Source organism: Saccostrea echinata, unplaced genomic scaffold, assembly GCF_033153115.1.
Source record: "Saccostrea echinata isolate AGI-Se365-2 ecotype Australia unplaced genomic scaffold, CSIRO_AGI_Sech_v1 ptg000022l, whole genome shotgun sequence".
Taxonomy (NCBI): Eukaryota; Metazoa; Mollusca; class Bivalvia; order Ostreida; family Ostreidae; genus Saccostrea; species Saccostrea echinata.
Window position 1 is genome coordinate 7971690 of NW_026889771.1, and position 23528 is coordinate 7995217.

A 23528-nucleotide genomic window follows, 5' to 3' on the forward strand; every position below is an offset into this window, starting at 1 on the left:
ATCTCAAGCTTGTATACTTAAATATTATGAGACTGACATATATAGCTTACAAATATTTCTATCACATAAAATTTTGATACAGATTTAGTATATTTTAAAGTAATAAATTCTAGAGATAATCTTAAAGATGATTACAATTTAAGCAATCTGTATTGTGAATCAGCTTTGAAAAAAATCCTTTCTGACTTTGACCTTTAACATGTGTTAAGCAATGGACCTAAGCTTCTGAGCATACAAATACTCACTGAAAGGCAATTAATGTATTTCAAAGTTCAGCAGACTTATTAATAAATACATGTGTTAGATGAAAATGGTAATCATGCATTACTTTCAAACTCATATTTATGTTTAAGTGCATAAATTCAAGGTGCATGTTTTTTCACCTTCTAATAATTCTGCAAATTAATAATTACAAAATAACAAACATTTAAATTTCCTTAATAGTAGCTATTAAAGCTTTAGAAATGTTTGAATAAATTTTCTGGTGAAGATGTGATGGTGAAATGATTTGATACTGTTTTCATTTCTAACATTTGCAGAGATTTAAAAACTATATGTACCAGTATTCATAGAATTCATGACTGCTCAATTTGAATGCTTTCATCATAAAATTTTATGCAACTTCATTAAGGCAATTTTAAGGAAAGTGAATTCAATTTTCATAGTATAAAAATTCATAAAATATGGCTAATGGGTGTAATAACCAGCAATCTAACAATGTTATGCTACTGAAACCTAACTCCTTTGAGAATCCATTTACGTGGCATACATAATACCCTGGTGATTATCAGTACTGAACAACACTAACAGCACCTTTAACGTGCCATGAAGAATTTATTTCTATGGTAGTAAAACTTTATATGGCATCAGCTGCATTAAATTTCTAATAACTAGATCTCATCTGAGTGAAAAATCTTAGAAATGATAGAGTCATAAAAGTTTTCATGCTTCTGATACACATCTATAAGAAAAACAGGGGTCCATGGGCCACAATGCTAGCCCGAGTCATAAATTCTACAGTGACTTGAAACTTTTGACCTCAGTTGTGCTTACTATTGCCCTTGTAATTACATGTATGACTTCAACAAATATTAAATCTACATTCTAACTCACTATAGAATATTTGCCTATAAATATGATCTTAATCTTACTAAATTTTTAATTTCAAATTATAACCTGGTATATAATATACCTGATAAAAAAACTATTCTCTTATTTTCCCTATATTAACCAAAGGGATCATTACAGTAAAACATACCAAATAAAAGTTATTGTTAAGTTACATTTAAATGTATATATCTCTTAGTACACAGAGACCACTGGTCTTTGTTTGATACATGATACTGTAAACACCATCTTGTCAGCTGTCAAAATCAAACTTTTAAGACAAAAGTGGAATGGTATGTTGAATATTAAAGTGATCAGAATCAAAAAGTAGAACTGTTGAAATATCTGGATTTTATTGTATTTAAAAATATAAATTAAATTAATCTTATTAAGAGGCAGTCTACGAGAAAACCATGCAGAGAGCTATTCATGTTAGGTTCTCAATTTCACAACCCATTATCATATTTATTCATTTCAATGTATTGTAAGACTTTTCTGCAAATTTGGTCAAAATCTGGTAATTAGCACAGTGTACATGAGTGCCATCTATGTTTGTCATTGGCAAATTGCTATAATGTTATAAAACACATGAAAAAATACCAGTTTCCTTTATAGCTTTACTTCATAATAAACAAATTTCAGGGAAAATATATGGGATATTTGTACATATATGAACAGTGTTAATCATTTCCATTATAAAAATTCTAAATTTATTAAACTTTTAATGAGAGACAACTCTAACAATCTCATGATGTTCTAAAAATAGATTTTTCTTGCCTTAATTCTAAGAGCCATAATACCTGATAGACAGTTGAGAGAGAAATTTCTTTTTGTTCCTTAAAAGGTCATTACATAGTGTTTCTATCAGAAATTGGAATTTGTCGGATAATAAAATATAACGAAGTTATGATGAAAACAAACTTACACCATTTTTTAAAATCAACAAGGCCAATTTTAGCCCATATTGGACCTAGTTCTTTTATTTTACAAATCTAAATATTTGCTACATATTTTGTAAAATGAACATAATAATCTACACTTAGTATAAAAATATCAATTTTGCCTCAATTACGACATTCTGCAAAGATTATACCATTCATACATTTATTTTCAAACCTCATAGGGGTGGGAGGGAGTTTTTTCCCATTATAACATAATGTAGACATCTGTATTTACATGTACCTCACACAATATCTTCAGGAAGTAGAGTTCAAGGAGAGAAGGAGAGTATGATAAAATAATGAGCTCCATAGGCATGTATGTTATGGGGAAATTTGGGTTGAAGTCTACTTATGAGACCAATAATCCTTTGAGGTGCATAGCAACATGGTGGCTAAAGCATAGCAACAATTTACTTGCTAAAAATTTAAAACAAGAATAAGTACAAGTTCCTTACCATAAAACTACTAGTATTGTTTGCATCCTCAAAGACAACATGACTTTATATGTGAATGGATTGACTTAACCACCATGTTATAAATTCAAGTAATACTATATGTAATATGACTGTACATCTATGAAATCTGTAAAGAGAGCTTTATAAAGAGAAAAAAAAAATACATTCAAAATTCTACACTAAAATTCTGCAAAGTTATTTTACCCCAGTACATGTACCATGTTTCTGAAGAAATAAAATATCCAGAAAAATGTACTTTCATTCTTTTGAAAAAATTACAGTATATCAATGAAATAACATCTCAACAAAATGATATATTCTGTGGAAACCCTAGAAGTTCATCCCAACAAAAATGAATGTAATGAAGTACATGTAATTACATATGGGGAATACACATCTGAGTATTATTATAAAAACATTATTCAAGTAAATCTAAAAAAAACATTGAACTCAAACAATGAGTTCCTGTGACAGCCATTTATTCCGCTAGTTCATTGGCTATTGCTTGGACACTATCAAATTGTTCCGCTGCCTGAAGACTATTTATGATATTTTCTAGTATTTCGACATCCTGCTCATCGTTGACCTCCTCCAACTTCAAGCGCTTTGTTTGGAAAGTACAGCTTAGCATTCTTTGTTTTTTTTAAAACAAAACCTGCAAAAACACCTCTGATTTGTTGGTGTGTCAACCATTCACTTGGGCTAAAACGTCTCTCCCCATCAAAGTCTTTTTCAGATCGGATCTGTCTGCTTACAGTGTATGGATTGGCTTTTCGGCCGGTTTTCTCTCCTTCATCATAAATCTCAAGCAAATACTTTTTCACCTTACTTGAAAACCTTGTATTTTTCTTCCGCTGCTTCAGTGCATATGCCAGTGTCTCATACGAGACTTCTTCAGCAGGGTTCATATCACATGTTTCCACACTGACACTGGGCTGAGTAGATCTGATTTTGGTGCATTCTTCTGCCCACATTCTCTTTGAAGTGTCCAGTATGTTGTCGGTCTTTTCATTGTCATAAACATGATTACCAACTGCTAGGTGGTTAAGCAGTTGATTCTCCTTTCTGAACTCTTTTACACAGTCAGGATCACAACATGACAGTAAACGACTTGTAGATTTTCTTTGTCTTGTCTTCTCAGAGGGTGGCTTTGGGTTTGCAACAATCTGTGTGCATAAAAAAAATGAACTAAAGTAAGAAAAAAAAACATATGTGTTAAATTCATTAATAGAATAATACCAAGATTGTGCTATATGAAGCAAATGAAAATTACAACATACCACAGCTTCTGGGATGTCCACCATATTTTTTGTAACTGCTTCAAGCTTTTCAGATGAAATAAATTGCTCTCCAAAACCATAAGACTTGAATGCCAAAATACCATAGTCTTTAAAGATGAAGTTGTTGTACTGACTTATGGCAATCTTCAGTTGACCAGATAGTATAGGCTGGGCGTTCATGTCCACATCAATTATGGAAGTTAATGTATTCCGGACTCCCCCATGACTCTCAAGTGCATCTTTCATCTCGTACACATTTGTAACATCATTGCCTTCATTGATGTAATTCAAGATGTGCATTCTACAACTTCCTGTGCGAGAGTCGCACAAAACCTTTTCTGACTGGGCTTCACTGAAATTATATTCTCTGATTGTTACATGCATGTTGTTCCTTAATTTCCAGAGGCATGTCAGAAGGGGAAGACAGTGATAGCATCCTGCATTATCAGAGCGCAAATAAACTTCTTTCAAATGTGGGTGACTCTCATGAAGCATCTGCAAAATGTGGATCAGGATTTTTGAAACTGTGAACCAACCCTGTGTGCCATGTTGAAGAAGGTGCACATAAGAAAGGATGTCCACTGATTCATCATCTTCTGCATCATTTCTTCGTAAGAGTACACATGAAACATGCCAACTGATCCCTTGCTTTCCATACCATTCACTCCGAGTTTCTCTAAATGTCTGTGGCAAATATTTCATAGCCCAGTCAATAATTATGAGTCCTTGATCATCTTTAAGATTGTTCAGAATATCACTTTTACAGGCATCCTGATTAACAGTTCGTATGCAGTGATCTCGTCAGTTCACAATTTTCTCACACGATAACTCTACATCATGTTGAATTTCCTCTTTAACACTTGCATCACAGTGAACATCTTCAAGGCACTGAGCAATGTCAGTGGTGACATTTTTTATTTGTCGGCAAGATATGCAGGTCTCTGAATGTTGATGGTCACATGGCAAATCAGATAGAGCATATTGCATGCAATGTTCAATGCATGTGCTTTTTGTGCTGAGGTGTGTTTTGAATTCGTTCTTCAGATGCAGTTTTACAGCTTGTAATTGATTCTTGAAGTCTTTCACTTTTCCGTCATGAAGTCCTACTTCAGATAACTTTTCTAATGCTTTTTCAATGGTGGAAATTCCCAATTCCCCTTCACTCGCAAGGTTGTCAATACCATGTAATGACTTCAACTGTGAAGCTGCACAAACTTTCACTATCTTGTATAGAGTTGCCCTTGATGGTGGTGCAATTTCATTGTTTTGACAATATGCCATGTATGCATTGATGAGTCTTGATGCAATCATTGTGCGAATTACTTTAGGTACTTTGACCTCCAATCCTGATGAGAGTTTCAAGTGTTTGGAACCAAAACTCACTGTGTGGAGGTACATAGGAGCTGATATGAATTCTACGAAGTGCTGGATTCTCCCTTTTGAAATTCTTATCCGTACAATTTTAGGTGGTGCAACATAATGTCCAGGCCAGAAGGTTGCTGCATGTTTTCTTGCCACATCTATATGGTGGATTGTCAAACCCTCAATCATCCTCAACAGTATGGATTTGCTATATTTACTTGCAATTAGGGATAGAATCTGAGTGCGAGTTGTATGATCTGTAGCCTTCTTGTATGCCTCAATTACTGTGTCTGTCATTGAATCTTGATGGAATATGGCTGAGCCTTTGTAGCTGTTGATCACTTCATCAAGGAGTTGTTGACTCTGGCCAGGAGCAATGATGTCACAAATATATTCAAAAGCAGCTTTTGCATGACGCACATAATATGCTCTTGTTGAGTACTGCAAGTCCTGCAGAGGTTGGCTTACTTGGGAGCGTAGGCATTCCAAGTGGCCGTTTGTCAACATTTGCATTGCATCATTGTACTTCTCCCTTAAAGACTTTTGCATATCTGACCAATTTGATGCTGCAGTGGACTGAGACAAATGCAGAGATTCACTATCTGACATCATGATATCTGTAAAAAATAAAAATATAATTATTTACATACAACTGATGAAGGGTGATGAGTATAAGAGAAAAAGAAATACTAGTAGCACTTATTTGGGGATCAAGTTTGTAAAACTTTGCAGTACGTTTTTTGCATAAATTTCTTTGACATATATGAAATGATGTTAACAGTTCTTACTAGGAATGTCTAAATTTTTTTTTCATTCTTGCACCATTGTACAGATATGAAAACAGACATAATCAGTCAGTAAATTATAAATATATTGATATCCAAACATTCTAATATTGTGTGGATTTATTTTTTTTTTCTCTCAAATTTTTATGGTTTCTTTGGTTGGACCAGGGCTAAATTGGGTATCAAATTTTGCATATTAAGGCATGTATAAAGGAGTAAAATATTCTTTAAAACTTTTTTTTTCCAGAACATCAAGGCCTTTTTAGTCATATTCATTTTGAAGCATCCCATTATGTATGGATTCTTATTTAATCACAAACTGTTTGAGACTAAGGTGTGGTCACAATCTGGGGGTCAAAATTGGTAAATGGGGATAAAGAAGGAAATACATGTACAAGTATTTAAACACCTTCAGAACATGGCCAAAGGTAAATCAGGTGTCTTGTGGACTATGGGCTTTATTCTTAGTAGTAGCTCAGAAAAATTCGCTTGAGCTTTAGAGCTTTTCATCATAAGGATTTCAAATAAATTTATTTTAATAAGGTCACTTAAAATGGTTTCAGTATAGGAGAAATTTCATTACAATGTCCATTGTAAAATAAACCCGGTTATTTGTATATGCTGACCTTGGTCAAGTTCATTTGTCTGAGAGACACGTGATACTACATCAGTTTCTTCAGCAGGGTTAACATTATTGTTAACATCTGAAAATGTAGAGCATTCATCTTATGAAGTATTTAAATTTTATATATAATTAATAATGATTACAAAAACAAGTAGCCCATGGGCCTTAACGGTCACCTGAATATAATACAAAATTGCAAATGATCCATAGAAGTATAGAGTAAAAGAAAATAAACATAAAGATGAAACTATCTTGTCAAAATGGAAGACAATTAGGATGACCAGGAATCAACAAAATAATTAATCTGGTGCTCAGTAACAAATCTGAAGTAGATCTATTTTCTTGCCTGTACTTGCTCCCACGTTACAATCACCATTCTGACTAAACAAAACAGTAGTGCTTAAGCACTTTCAGAAAACTAATCACTCTTTCTCATCATAACCATGTACTAAATATGTTTGCTTAATACTCATGGGCAAAAAAATATGAGCTATGAATTTCATAATTTTGGAAGAGGTATCCTTGCTCATCATAACCATGCAAGGTTTACCATTTGATAAATTTCAATGTATGACAAATTTAGCCCCTCTCTGGGCCTTGTACTTTGACCTGGGATACATGAATTTCATAATTTTTGTAGTGTGCTAACTATTCATTATTATCATACAAACAATATGCCTGCTAGAAAAAGATTTTTGTTCCCACTTTTGTGAAAGCAAGGAGAAATTAAATCTCAATCTTTTGTGTGTCTGTCAAAAGAGAAGCTGAAAATACTTGAAAACTAGAAATATGTCCATAGGACATGAATGCCCCGCCGAGGGTATATTAATAATGCAACATTTTAACACAATTTGAGAAAAGTAAGGTCAAGGTCAAAGGAAAGGTCAAGGTGAAAAAATATTGATGCAGTTAAATAGCTTACATCAGTATGTATCAGCATATGAAGTTTGACACTAATTTAAGAAAAGTGAGGTCAAGGTCAAAAGAAAGGTCAAGGTCAATAATTGTTGTTGCAGTTGAAAAGGTTACATCAGTATGTATTAGCATATGAAGTTTGATAAAAATATTATGAATGGTTTCTTTAAAACTGAGCTAAACACTTATTTAAGAAAAGTGAGGTCAAGGTCAAAGGAAAGGTCAAGGTCAAAATATATTGATGCAGTTGAATAGCTATCATCAGTATGTATGAGCATATGAAGTATGACACTAATTTAAGAAAAGTGAGGTCAAAGGAAAGGTCAAGGTCAAAAATGTTGATGCAGTTGAATAGCTCTCATCAGTATGTATCAGCATATGAAGTTTGATAACACTATCTTGAATGACATCTTTAAAACTGAGCTAAAAACTTATTTAGGAAAAGTGAAGTCAAGGTCAAAGGAAAGGTCAAGGTAAAAAAAAACTGATGCAGTTGAATAGCTCTCATCAGTATGTATCAGCATATGAAGTTTGTTAAAAATATCTTGAATGGTTTCATTAAAACTGAGCTAAACACTAATTTAAGAAAAGTGAGGTCAAGGTCTAAAGAAAGGTCAAGGTCAAAAAATGTTGATGCAGTTGAATAGCTTACATCAGTATGTATCAACATATGAAGTTTGATTACACCATCTTGAATGGTATTTTTAAAACTGAGCTAAACACTAATTTAAGAAAAGTGAGATCAAGGTCAAAGGAAAGGTCAAGGTCAAAAAATGTTGATGCAGTTGCATAGCTCTCATCAATATCCATCAGCATATGAAGGTTGATAAAAATATCTTGGACAGTTTCTTTGAAAGTGTGACGGAAGGACAGAAGGACAGAAGACGGACATGACAAACACTATATGCCCCGGCCATATTCATTGCGGGGCATAAAAATTGCCAATGCAATACAAAGGAAGGACAACAGACAAAAATTGATAGCAAAATGTCACCTGAAAAACTCAGGTGACCTAAAGATATAAATGTTTTTTAATTAAAAATTTTGTATAAATAGTCTGAAAGTTTAAGGAAACTATTCACAAACAACATACCATTGACTTCAGTGCAGTCTCTCAGATTAGGTGAAGGTAATGAGGCACTAGTTGACATGGTCAGCTGCTCAACTCTGTCTAAGTGAAAAGGAAATATATGGAGATAACAAACAGTATTCAAGCTCAAAAGTCCATTCAAACAATACAAATCAGGAGCGGTGCAAACATGGACCTGTATATAATGAGGGACACATCCCATATTACTTGTCTTGTTTGGAATGCATAATTTGGTCAATCCATAACCCCCCAACTCCAACCACCAAAAACAGAAAAAAAAACATGGATCCATCCCTAATGCCAATAAACTGGAAATATTTATGATATACTAATAAAAGTAATTACCTTTTATTTCTTCCACAACTTGTTCACCAAGACCGAGATCTGCTTTGTGTTTAGAAACACATGTTCTGCATACAGCTTAAAATAAGACATTTAAAAAGAATTATTAATATGTGTCCTCATGAATAAGGTTTTCTGTTTTCTTTATGAATACTTGGTCAGTTTTGCTATGGTTTCTAGCTAATTAAGACCTAGCTTCATGACTGATTTACATACATGGGTGCTATTACAAAAGAAATCATGATCAGTAAATGTAAGTGTTTCTAACATCTTGCTTATACTTCTGAAAAGTTTAATGTACACAATAATTTGCAAAAAAACATATCTGGGTCTTAGTCGTTAAACATATTTTGGTCTCAGTTTTAAATTCTTTTGTAAAATGGGGTCTTGGCTCAGTATGTGCTTTTGGTACAAAATATCTTATCAACCTGACCTCATACATGTATTCACAAGACCTTACATGTACATGTACTTCAACATCATGACTTACTAGACTTGGCTGACCTCAGTAACATTTCACATATAATTAATATGAATCAAATAAATACATACATGGTTAGGCCATCTTTAAAAAATTGTTTGGTTGCCCTCTCCCAACCGACTGACTAAAAATAGCCTCCTTAAATTACGTTTTCAACCTGAGCCAAAATATTGTTTATCTATCGATCAAGACAGTAACCATATATTTTGTTTATCCTGCAATGTATTTTTACATCTGACCTCCAAAACGAGCTTCATTAAACCGATTTAGGCACGTTTTTACAGTTGAAACTAAAACGCCACATGGCATAAACATTGCAATATTTTTGACGTCACAATGCTTTTAAAATGTGGGAATACATGTAAAAGGCTTTTTTAGGGCATTGACCGAATATTGTTTTACTTTACTAGGTTACCTTGATTAGGTCAATGCAAGCGGCGTACCAGGGCTCTCATACCCACTTTTCTGTCCTGGGGTCTGGGTCATTAAAACTTGGAAAATTAGTGACAATTCGGGGAATACTAATCTATGTGTTCATTCTACGTTCTACAGTAAAACACATCATATTTTGTGTTTCTGGCGTTGAGTTGTTTTCAGCTGGTTTTGTTGCCATAAATTTTCAACTAAACAGGTCCAGCACAATCTCTTGATTAAGCTATATAGCTTGAAATAGCTATATAGCTTTATTAAGCTATTCAAAATAGCTTGATAAAGCTATTTATATGCAGGTTTTCACAAAAATGTTATTTGTACAAAATAGACAAAAAGTCGCAAGTATTTGACTATTCATATATGTAATATGGGTTATCAAATCAACAACCCAAATCAAAGATAGTTCTAACATTGCAGCATTTGAATACTTTAAAGCAAAAGATGAATTTCCATTGTCTGGGTAACTGTACACTACCTTGTGTGCGTTGAGGCATGGATAAGTATGATTGCTTCTCATTGTACTGAATTATTACCAATCAATTATCTTGTTGACCATAATTGGCCTCCTTTATAATTTCATTGAAGAGGTAACTGTATCAATTGCTTTATATAGCCCCCAAAACTTTTAGAACTTTGAGTACAAAGTCTCTTAAGGAGACGCAATTTGATGAGTGATTTTTACATGCATTATTTTCATAAGAGTTCAAGGTTGAATATCATCACTGCACCAAGGTGCGACTTTTTGTGCATACTTGGAAAATAACACATTTGAGAAAAAAGTGTGATAAAATAGCTAAATCAAGCTATTCTGAATAGCTTAATAAAGCTATATAGCTAAATCAAGCTATATAGCTTAATCAAGAGATTGTGCCGGACCTGCTAAATAAGTAGCAAGTTTAGGTATATATATTCAATATTTGTCCTTGGGAAAATTTAAAACATAAATGTAATAATAATAATAATAATTCAAGGACATTCAGTACATGTGACATTTGAAAAAAATGTAGATTTGGACAAATTTCTTACTTACCTTCGCCTATCGGGACTGACAGCTGTAGACGCAACCAAAGTTCCCGACTCAAAACTGGTGTGATGCCTCTGTCTGGTTTTGTTTTAGATTTTCCATGAAAGGGATGTACACAAGATCGCTTGCTCCGTTTCCAGTACAGGCCAAGCGCGTCTCTGTGTTTATGGCAAATTTTCTTGTCTAGTTGTGCTAACGTGATCACATTAACACCTGCTCTGCATAGTATTAGATAACTTTCGGGCAGATCTATACCCTTAGAGTTCGAATTTAGGTATCTGAGATGGTGAAAGGTTTGTTTTACACAGTCTTTCAAATAATATATCGCCTTTTTTTCACAACCTTCACCAAAATCACACACCCCAGACGACATCGCTGCCATTTTCCCTCCATGTAAACAATGGCTTTTTTCCCTTCATGCACTGAAGAGTTCGAAAAGATCGATAATTCCGAAAAAAAATTAAAGAGTTTCAAAGGTGTATTTCTTGAGACTTATCGTAAATCCAAGAAATTCCTTGAAAGATAATGTGTAAAAATTCACGTTAAATCAGATAAATGAATGTAAACAAAAGTTCACCCGTTGTATCAAACACAGCACTGTGTCTCCCATAGACAAATAAATAGTCAAGTAGATTTTCTTTAATAAAACCTTTTAAAGGATGACTGCACTTAACGCCGGGTTTTGGGTCTTTTTCGATCGCTTCTGTTGCTTTTATATCATTATCTTATTTCATTTCTATATATTTATGAAAGAATCCTGTCAATTTCGAGCCGAATTTAAATATTAAAATGATCTTGGACTGTGATACAATAAAATGATTCTATGTTTTCTGTCCTTACTCTTTCCAAATATAGAAAATTTACACTTACCTGCCCTTGATTAAACATTAGGTATGCATGAGAGGTGGAGCTAATATTGTAAGAATGGGTCTAAAATTAGACTAGATAAATAACAATGACATGTATTAAAAAAAATACGAGATCACTCTTTCCCATTCCCTCTTTATTCTGTATGGCACAAGTACACTATGTTCAGAGGTTTCAAAAACGAAATTAACAATATGAGCGAGGTCCATGTAAGTAAAGAATCTTTTAAATCAATGCCTAACAATTTAACGTGTTCGAGCACTTTGTCCTAGTTAGCACAAAACATGCTACTTTACAAGTCACGTGACGGAATTTAGTATTCACAGACTTACCTGAGGTAAGAAATCACGTGGTGAATTATAATATTCAACATGATACAGCCCTTGGTTACAATAGAGAGAGCGAATGTAAGAAGAAGCAGTTTTTTCTCGTTTAAACCATGAGCGCATGTTTGTCTATTAATCTCCTTTTGACACAACATTGTTAATACAAATATACAACTACTGTTAAACGGAGAACAATAGACAAACATGCGCTGACTATGTATAAAGTCAGTGAAAAAGTGGGCGTCCTCATTATCGAACGGAGATTCAAGATATTGTGATGACCCCCGCCTTAGAAAACAGCTTCGTACTTCGTAAATACGCACTTTTATTTAATGTAATTACATAAAGTTGTAGATTAGATGTTGACCATTCGTGCAATTAAAAGAAAAATGCTTGTTTTGAAAGTTTATTTTGTCACAATTTTCGCATGTCCTTAAGTGCAGTCATCCTTTCCCAAATGAATAAGATCTGGTAAATAAAATTTAACTTCATACAAAAACTATACTTATTAATTCTACATAGAAAACAAAAATATCCAAAATCATTGTTTTATTTGACATTTTAAAGGGCTTATAAAAGTGCTTAATTTTCCTTGAAATCCCAGCCCACCAGAGAGCTATAAATAGATTCAGGGCTATCTCAAATAGGAGAAAGCATTTGTTGAAAATTTTTTCACAACAGATAATAAGGTCCATTTTCTTTAAAATGATGTAGTTAAAATAATCTTTTTTTAATGTGACTTGTGTAACATATTTTTATTTTTGCATGATTTTCTCGTAGACTCGCTCTTAAGAAATAAGGTATCATCTTTAAACATCTATCGGGATATAAATACGGGTTGGTCACGAGATCAAATTCCATGAAGCCCAAAGGGCTTTATGGTAAATTTGATATCATACCAACCCGTATTTATATCCCGATAGATGTTTTAAAATGATACCTTATTACTTACATTTACCTTTGTGATCTATTCATATTTTAGCCTGATTATAACCTTTAACACATGAAATGTTTTATTTTTTCAAATTCAACCGCACAAGTTTGATCTATCAATTGCACGTCAACCCTTTATGACGTCACTGAGAAATTACGTCGAACGTTTATGATGAGAGGAACTGATGTTTATACGGAAATAGATACACATCGCTTTCAATAGTGTTATTTAAAGGAAAACATTTGCAAATGTAAATATATGGGGATAAAACTCAGGGTGGGCAGACTGTGAAGCTAGAAATTCTTATGCTTCTGTAATCTTGGATTCAGGGACTTACTAAGTACATGTACTTGTATAGTTTTTCATCTGTCTGTCTGTTTGTTGATCTCTTTGTTGGCAAACACTTTAACCTTGCCTGTAACATTTGAATAGTTGGTGCCAGGACTTTCATATTTCACATGTGTATTTGAAAACAAGTCTTAACCATGTTAACATCTTGACATCGGTGTTTAGGACTACTAGGTCAACTATAAACTACAACATGACCACTCTTGCTCATTTTGATAATTATCCCATCCTTTCCTGACAAGTGTTTTGTCATGGATGAAGTAAATTTCAGTTGTGATGTTTACATGGTTTACTGTTATCATTGTCATTCTTTTGATTTTGATGCCATTTTTTGTATAAAACCCTTTCTTACATACATGTACATGTATATTAACCAGACCCGAACCAAAATCTGGAAAAATAGAACTGAAACCGAACTGAACAACTTGGACCATGGTTTTCAGTTATTTCGGGGAACTGTGATAGCCCTAGCACCAAAATTTCTGACTTCAAGACCTTGTCCTACAAGTTTGACCTATTTTTGTGCAACTTCAACCAACTTAACCTTGCATGGCCATAATTTCTGAACAGTTGGTGCTAGGGCTTTCATACTTCATATATCTATTCTTTGTGACAACACCTTTCTTTGGGTACAAACATTTTTGACCTTGTGGCCTTGACCCTGGAGTTTGACCTACTATTGAAAAACAAATCTTGGACAAAACTTCTGAATGGTTGGTGTTAGGATTTCCATATTTTACAAAAGTATTTATAATGACAAGATCTTTCTTTGGGCATCATTATTTTTGACCTCATGACTTTGATCTTGGAGTTTGAACTACTTTTGAAAAAACTTTTACCCTTTTACCACTGCCATATATGGGCATCAGTATTTCACAGACATTCTTGTTTTCTTGCAGCCTATTTATGACATTCCCCCATCCCTGCCTATGTCAAAGGGGACACCAGAGAGTAATTGTAAATTGTTTATAGTCCAAGACAAAACAAAAGCAGTTCAATCACCATAAAACAGGTCCCTTGAAACATTGTGTCAAACAACTCCCAGAAACCACAGGCAGAAGTAGAACTATAATTTGGGGGTGTAATGGCTACACTGAAGCTTGGGTAAATCAATTATCAGAGCCGATGTTGAATCACTGTTATTATCCAAGGAAATATTATTTCCCATTTGTCTACCCCCATCAAGAACATTATGTATCCGAAATAAGTTACATGGAAGATTTTATTGAACATTTATATCCACAAATCTCATCAATGATCAATCATGCATTATGATTTCAAAAAGTAAACAATGGTTAAGATATTAGTTAATTTTGGCTAAATTTGCTTTTTTTTTTATATGACAAACAACATATATAGTAAATTGGAAGCTTTTATAGGGACAGCTGGTGTTTCTTTGATAAAATCATACTCAATGGTTCTATCTGCATCCATACAGGTTAACTGTTCCACTACAGGGTTCAACATCAACGGTTGTCCTATTGCCCGGGCAAGTAAATTCTCAGTTTCAGCAAGTGAAACTGCTGATGTACTTGTCTGATCAGACAAGTGAAATTTTCTCTTAGAAAGTATATTGTTATTTAGCTTACATTAGTTAATAAATAAAAAATAAATTTAATTCTTGATTTCTGATGGGTATGTGACTGACATTGGTTTTGCATAGGGATGGGTATCGCCAAAAATTTCATATCGCGATATATCAATATTTTTTCCCAAAAATATCATGATATTTTTACAAGCAATTTTTACAATGATTTTATATATTATATATATCATATTCGTAATTTTTCCAAAAAATATGCTGCAAAAACATAATTTCACTTTTTTCATTATTTTTCATTTGCATAATATCAAGTAATTTTGGATGCTAGGATGCCGTTCTTTTACATTTTTCAACATTTTTTTACACTACCTGTAATTTGAAAGATTGAACAAATAAATGAATAATTTCTGGAATTTATAACTATGTACCTAAATATTGGTATTTTAGTCTCCGTATCACGATACATATCACGCAATTAAAAATCACAATATACCGGTATACCTATAAAATTGCACATCCCTAGTTTTGCATTCAGAATTCCTAGAGCTTCTAGATTATACTGTTCATTTAAAAATAAATTTTATTCTATTTTCTTTTGTGGTAAATTCTGTCAATTTTTAAAAACTTTGTTCCCTACTTATAAGGAGATAAGATTATCATTTATTTACTCACAGAATGTAAGTAAACACAAGTATCCTGATCAAGATATGTATGTTTTGTAGCAGATGTCTTTGTTTAGCATTGCTTCACAGTTATCTCTGAAAATCAATATTTGCAAAAGGATCCTTCCAAAAATAATTTTTAAAAAATATGTACTTCATGATAAAGGAAACATGTGGTTATTACTGCATGGCAGTTTATGTTTACAGTTAAATTGACGACAGTGGTATACATTTATGTACAAATGTAGCATCAAATTTTTTTAAGGTACCCCAACTTGCCAAATAGACAGTAGTGTATCTGGTCCCACTTTTTACATTTAGAAATGAAGTTTTCTTCTTCCTTTCTGGTAATTTTGGGCAACCAAGTTTTGGCATTGGGACAAGTCAAAGTTTGAGATCACTTGTCTTTTGGGCAAGTGAATCTGAAAGTGAATGATATCCCTTCACTACTGTAACCAGTGATAATTACCAAGTATATGTTGATCTCCTGAGTTTCATAAGTTTCTTTGCCTATAACCAAATTGACCTCACCAGGAACTGGAACTCTGGACTCATGATGCCAATTTTTTTTTTCAATTTTAAGCATACCTCTTTCCAGCATTGTTCATAAGGGCATATGATGATGAATTTGCCACTGGGTTTAACAAACACAAATTTTCTCATACCTATGTAGTACAGGAGAAGTTTTGAGTAAATACCAGGTGAGTTGTTGCGACAACAAAAAGCAGACACAGCTAGAAGGACAGAATTTTTAATTTTGAAACACGAGGATTTTTTGCAAGGCATGTTGGCTCTTTTGTTAATTGACTATCAATGATTAGTACAATGATTATGTGTGATTCATGACCCCAAATGACAAGTTGCTAGAGCACACCAGCATACCACAAGAACCCGAAGCACTAACCTGCTCTTTGTGAAGAAGTGCCCACTTCCAAATATTGGAACTTGTCAGATTACTGGTCCTTGGATACAACTAGAAATGAAAAACAGGAAATAATTTCAATACTTAACAATAAAATGAAAGTAGTTCTTATTGGGAAAATAAATATCTCATCTTGAAATGCAAGCACCAAGTACTGATATATTTTAAGCATACTTTAGTTGTTAAAATGTAGTAAAACTAGTAAATGAAAACTTGCTTTAATAGCCAAAAAATTCCATATTCTGGTGATCGTCTTCCAATATGTGATTCAATGAGAGTCACTCACAAATATTTAGATTTGCCACACTTATATATATATATATATATATATATATATATATATATATATATATATATATATATATACATATATATATATATATATATATATATATATATATATATATATATATATATGTATTTCAATTCATATGATGCAAACAAATCCTATTACGAGTACCCCCACTCAGGGACTGTTAATGAAAGTGATTTTATGTGACGGGTGATCTTTAAATTTACAAATATTTCTCATTTAAATTTGTTTTCAGTTTTAAAAGTAGTCATCCCCCCTCCTCCAAATTTTGGTTCTAGAATGAAGATAGAGTTATCTCTCTTTGACTGTGATACTAATCGAGACAATATGATATGCTATATTTTGACTGTGATACTGATATGCTATATTTTGACTGTGATACTGATATGCTATATTTTGACTGTGATACTGATATGCTATATTCACCAGTGATTCATTGAAGGTCCTGATCATGATAATCTCCTCTTTATCTGTCAAACCAAGCTCATCTGCCAAGTACTGCTGGGTTATTACACCACATCTAATTGGCTGGAGTGGGTCTGGAATCAAAAGAGTTTTTAAAAAGTTTTTTTTTTTAACTTATGCTTTTTTTCATTTTCCATAGGGATTTGAAAAACACAAATGACAAATGTACTGATACATCAGTAAATGGATGCATCCTCTGACAGGGTTCACATTCTGATAAAATTACTGCATAAAAATGTTAAATAATGGAACACATTAAGATTTTAATGTCTGAGGGTTGTCCCAGAATTCTGTAGACAAGCGTTGTTTTATAGTAACCCAGTGTCATATGCATGTATTAATGAAACTTTAGAAATAAATATACTAAGAAAAACTAACAAATTTATTTAAATTCTGAATAATGACACAGATTTAACCTATTTAAATGAGTTAATCTAATGTCTGATGTAAAGATGTGGCCCAGTCCCAAATATCGCTACAAAAAAATCAGTATATGAATTAAAAAACCTTGCAAAAAAGTTATTTCTAATACAGAATTTAGATTTTTTCAAATGAAACAGTTTCACAGCTTTAATCCAATTTAATGGCATATGGCCCATATGCCTAAAAAAAAAGAATTTTAAAACATTTTATATGCAACAGTTTGACACCGTAATTGTTGAAAAATGGCAGATGCATTGATACAGGTGGCACACTTGTAATTAATAAAATGTTGTTCGGACCTTGAATTCATTTCAACAGGAACACTCACAATGCCACTAATGTCCGGAACACATAAAAATGAAATTCAGTCCTAAGTGTTTATATTACAAGAGTTTTTAGTAGTAAATGAAGGAAAAAAGCTAAAAAACAGACCAGTTGAAAGAAATGGAAATCGCTTTGTCAAAGCGACAATGTCTATAAGGAAGACAAACAAAAACAAAATCAGTAATATAAGAGAAGGTTTTTTTATGAATTATTTCGTCTATCGAATACAGGTTTATATTTTGTTTATATATTTAAATATTTTATCTTATCATAACAATTAAAATATTTCACATATATATTAAAACTCATTTTGATAAATAAAGAAATGTCAATCTAGTAACTGGCGTATTTTCCAAAAAAAATCACCACTAGTAAAGTTTATGTATCTTTTGACATAGGAGATTGTGCCTAGTTGTAGGACAGGGTAACACTTAAATTCTAATTACTCAAGGATTTTCTACGTAATCAAGTTAAAACTTTACAATTCATCAACCAAGAACACCCTGAATACATCTAGAAAATTACATAAAGATACATTAATTTTTGTAAAAGATATGAGTTCAGTCTACGTAATTTTGGGACAACCCTCATACATAGTTTAGCATTTTTGATAAAGCACCATCTATTCTTCATATCAAATAATAATTTTTGATTTCTGGATAATGACACAGATTTATCCTATTTAAATGAATTAGTCTAATGTAGCATTTTAGTTACAATTCAAATGCCAATCAAATCATTCTTAATAAGTTAGAAGCATTAATTATACAACTGGCAGGGCTGTTACAGCTTTTTCAAACTGAAGGATCAATCATCTAAAACTTGAGGAAAGGGACAGCAAAACATGTCACCAAAGTGTGTGTGTATAGGGAAGGGGAAGGTTTATTTTTCTATTAAATGGCTCTGTTATTTGTATAGTATGATCATTTATAGTTACATGAACATTCTAGACCTCCCAATCACTAAATGTTTGGTTGTAAAAAGTTTTATTATTGTAATTATATAATGATAATTTCTGGAAAGTTGTTGTAATTACTTACTTTTTTCCATTAATCTTATTGCAGCATAGAAAAACTGAATAAATCCAGGTGGCTGTGGTGATGAATTGAATTCAAAAAATCCAATGATTGAATTCTGTAAAGTAAATTTACCTTTACCAAATGTGAATATTACAGAAAGGGTTATCTATACTGAAAGATATTTCTGCAAGTTTGATGTAACTACGTAAATTGTTTCATACCAAACTGTGATAAGAATACCTTTCCTTGCCTTTTTTATTTGGGAAGAACATTATACCTTTAGTGCTTGACAAACTGCAGTTACTCAAAATTTATTTATTTAATTATCTAATGGAACTAAAAATAAAAGTTACTGGAGTGAAAGTTTAAATATAATATGTAAATCCACTCTGTATATGTTCATAAAAACAACATTCCTAAGAATAGTTAAATGAATTTTTAAAGAGCTATATACGGTAAGGGCATATTCCTGCCCCCATAATAGTCAAATTTTGAAAATATCTTGAAATGAGAAAAAGTGCATATATTGTATAAAATAATCCAAATTAAGACAATATATTATGAAATTGGAATATTTAGTTGGCATTTCTTGTCTCTGTGACGTCACAAACTATTTGGATTTCCGTTATTTCTAAAATAGAGGCCAAAATGCACAGAGTTTGTTCAATTTTGACTAAAGTATTTATAGAGCGCAAGCTTGCTCAGGTACCATATTCACATATTTCATTGATATTATCATTCTACACATTATATCAAAAGATCTAGTCTGAGCAGACCTGCGCTCGATAATTTCCAATCAAAATACTGACGTAAAATACGCTATTTTCTCTCAAAATCATTGCAATTTGGAATTTACGTCATTTTATTGACGTCATATCTAACTAATGATGTCATAGTTGATAAAAATATTTAATGCTATGAAGTCTGCAAATATCCACCTGGTTTAGAACATAATTAAAGATTTCTCCATCAAAGTTTTATTCTGGGGGCAGATACTGGCCACTACAGAATATAGTCCTTTATTTACATTAAATATAATATCTATCACTCATTTTAATTGATCTTGAGAAATACTTACATCTTGTTTTGAAACAAAATTCAAAATCATATCTTCTGAGTACAGAAAGGTCAGGGGATACATAAGTTCTTCCACAAAACGGATTATGTATTCTGCTAATATAGGGCCTACAGGAAAGAAGAAATGTAATTAATAATTGTCTGATATAATCAGATCATAAAACACTGCATGGGGTCTTATAACTTATAGAAAAATCAATAACATATTCTAAAAAGCTGCATTTAGCTATGATTAATTTTTTAAGCATTGAATTCAATGTGACAGTGAGTCCTGAAAAAAAGTTGTAATCATAATTCACTGAAATTTTTTTTGATTTATTATTTATCACTTCACAGTATGCTTTCTTTTTTTTTGTTCATCCTGATAAAGCATAAAGAAATTAATTACTGAAACTGTTTCAAAAATTACTAGGAACATATGTTTTTGTTAAATATGAATCTATATAACAGTGCCTCTTTGTATCTCAAAGGCATAATTGTAACAATGCATAATATGCATAAATTATAAGCTGTTTAAACTGAATCAATAAGCAATACAATATGGTGCACATTAACATATTTCTAAAAAAGTTTTCCTTAAACATGAACATGATGAGGTTCTATCACATACATGTTTAATTATAATATTTCTATAATACTGTGTGGAGGAAGAAACAAATGTAGCATTAATGTAATGCTGAATTTTCATTTGTTTTGCATTGTCTTTCAAGATTTTGACAATTAACAAACCTGAGTAACGAATTCCATCAATGGTGGTGTGATATACAAAGATCTCTGGGAATCTATGGAACTTGTAGTTGGTCTTGCATGCTCCTTGAGGCCACCAACAGTTAATAGCTACAAACAGCACCTGAGACAAAAAATGACTTTAATAAAAAATATCATTCTGAAATTCTTGTATGGAAGTCTCTCGTTCTTTTAGAAAGAAAATGCAATGGAATTAAGAAAATCTCTCAAAATATATTCTGTCACTTTTCATGAACAGTTTTTCACCGACAAACTCATTCTTTAGAATTCATTAAGGTCTAGAAAAATGGCCAATTTCCTACCATATATCAATCATAACACAGACATAAGTGTCCATTCATTTAAAATAAATTTCCTGCTATTCATTTTTATAGTGAACTAGTTTTTATAATACTGCATGGTGTCTTACTTTGTCCTGCAGGAACCTGGCTGCTTTTGAGTACTCTGCTCTTGCTCGCATGGACTCGTCACACCAGGGAGCATAATACAGGACAACAAGCAGTTCTCTCTTCATTAAAAGGTCTGCCACTGGCATTAAGTCACCCCAGGGGTAATCCAGAACTGATGAACCAGGAGGGAAAAATGGTTTGGGGTGTTTTGGTGGATGTAATACATTTTTTTCAAGGACACTGAAATGCAAAAGAAGATTTTTAAGATTTTCTTTGTATGGTTGATCTTCAAGTCATAATTATATTTCATTTTTGGGTTGATAAATTCCCAAAACATCAGATACTATTAGAATAACATTTAAAGCTCTGCATTAGTTTGAAAGGGGGGGGGGGCATAGCAAAATAGTAGCAGGAAGGGAGGAAATACAATGGAGCCTGGATTGACCCCCCCCCCCCCATACACACACACAAACACACAACAGTGTTCTTCCAACTGAGCTACCTGGTTACAGCAAACAGATCTCTTCAGCATTTGTAGTTACTAATGATTATTTCAAAAACAAATAATTAAGGGTGTAATGACACAGCTTAATCTTACCTTGAAATAACATGATACACTGGAACTTTATCATGATACATGTATAACGAGATATTTCACCTTTCATAATTTTTTTTTGTATAATTTGTGTTTCTCTGTTTTTGAATGATAAACTCTCTATCTCATTGTGAAAGCATACATAAAAAAAAATTAACCTACTGTGATGAAAAACAGGAGATTCAGACCTCAAAAGAGATAGCACTGCATGAGGTGTTTTATCAGGGTTTTCCAAAAGAACCGGAGGCCAGGGAATTTCCCCACCCATAATGACATTATCACCCGGTTACTTTGGTATCCCCCCTCAATACCCTGTCAGGGAAGGAACCTCTAAACCCTAGTCTACTTTTTAAAAGTCCCCTGTTATTTCAATTCTTAGGGACAACCCTGTTTATGCTTTCATTTTGAGTAGTTATATATGTAAATATAGCCTTAAATGACCACAACAATAATTAAAATCAAATTTAAACTGCAAGGAAGTGGACAGAAACACCATTTACATAACTTATATAAATAAATATTTTGTAATGTGATACAGTACATTTTTTTGTGTATTGCAGTATACCTGTAAGAAATATGTAGAAAAATTTGTACTATTTCGCATACATATGCCTACAGAAAGCATAAAGTAAATATACAATTGCAGTTGTTGCAATTTATTTTGGTAGAAACTTTCTTTGAATTTGATTTATTGTGTAAAGTTAAATTTTATTTTAAACAACATTATCACATCTTATTCTTTTTTATAGCCATGCAAAGACTTTATTTCAAGAAAATGTAATGCTAGAACAGAAATACCACTGGCTAGGTGAAATATGACAAATACATTCTCTTCTATTTCTTATTCAGTATTAAAAATCGATTCCTGAAGATTACAGATCAACAGTTTCCAAATTTTGTACAGCAACATCAACGATAGAAATAACATTTTCTAATTAAGTATGCGTGTGCAAACCTTGATCTCACATAAATAATCATGTCAACTTTTGAATATTTGAATATCAAACAAATGGAGTTAAATACAATGTCACTCATGCAGTTTTAATTTATTGACGTGTCATCAGTATTCGAGGAAATTCGAACTTAATCTGTTCTTAAAATCTGCGATTGTTTCTTAAAGCAAATGTAAAATATATATGGATAAATAATGCACAACTTAAAAAAGTAAAAACAACGAGAACATGTCAACCAATTTTATTATAACCATATGGCATACCGATTTTGAAAGTGCAAGTTGAAAATGAAAGTTCCTCACAGTCTTGTTTTGTATAAAATTGACTCTAATCAGCATTTTCTCTCCTTACCTTGAACTGTAATTAGAAATTATGGAAGTGATAATCACAAATATTCCGAAACATAGCTCTGGATGCTTCGCCATCAACGTTAAAACAGTAATGGCAACGAGTCGTAATCCCTTTGGCTTCTCTTGTTTTGGTTCCGCCATTGACTGTAAACCACGTCAGTTTTACTAAATCTCACTGGCGACGAGAGTAAAATTTGACAAACTGGCGCGAAATTTCAAACTTAGAACACGTTTTGTAAGTTATTTCTGGTGACATGAATAAAGTCATGTGCCTAACATGTATATTCTCATTATATCGCGGGTTCAATATTGTATCGCGGTATTTTCCCAGTGTCTGTTTGAATCAAAATTCTAAATTTCAAAACTATTCTAAAACATTTTGAAAGTTGAAATTGAAATGTTTGAAGTAAATTTAAAAAAAAATTAAAAGAC

At 32.4% G+C, this 23528-nt stretch overlaps 1 protein-coding gene across 1 annotated transcript in view; it reads right to left on the minus strand.

The window, feature by feature from the left end:
- LOC133190332 (thioredoxin domain-containing protein 11-like) overlaps positions 1-23245 on the minus strand; it is a 36016-nt gene extending 12771 nt beyond the window's left edge. The window contains exons 1-7 of the mRNA XM_061325894.1: positions 23098-23245; positions 21219-21438; positions 20792-20912; positions 20064-20170; positions 19007-19100; positions 17181-17293; positions 16424-16492 (exon numbers count right to left, since the gene is read on the minus strand). Coding sequence (XP_061181878.1) covers positions 16424-16492; positions 17181-17293; positions 19007-19100; positions 20064-20170; positions 20792-20912; positions 21219-21438; positions 23098-23237 — 864 coding nt within the window. The 5' untranslated portion in view covers positions 23238-23245. The remainder of the gene's footprint in view (positions 1-16423; positions 16493-17180; positions 17294-19006; positions 19101-20063; positions 20171-20791; positions 20913-21218; positions 21439-23097) is intronic.
- Between the last annotated feature and the right edge of the window lie 283 nt (positions 23246-23528).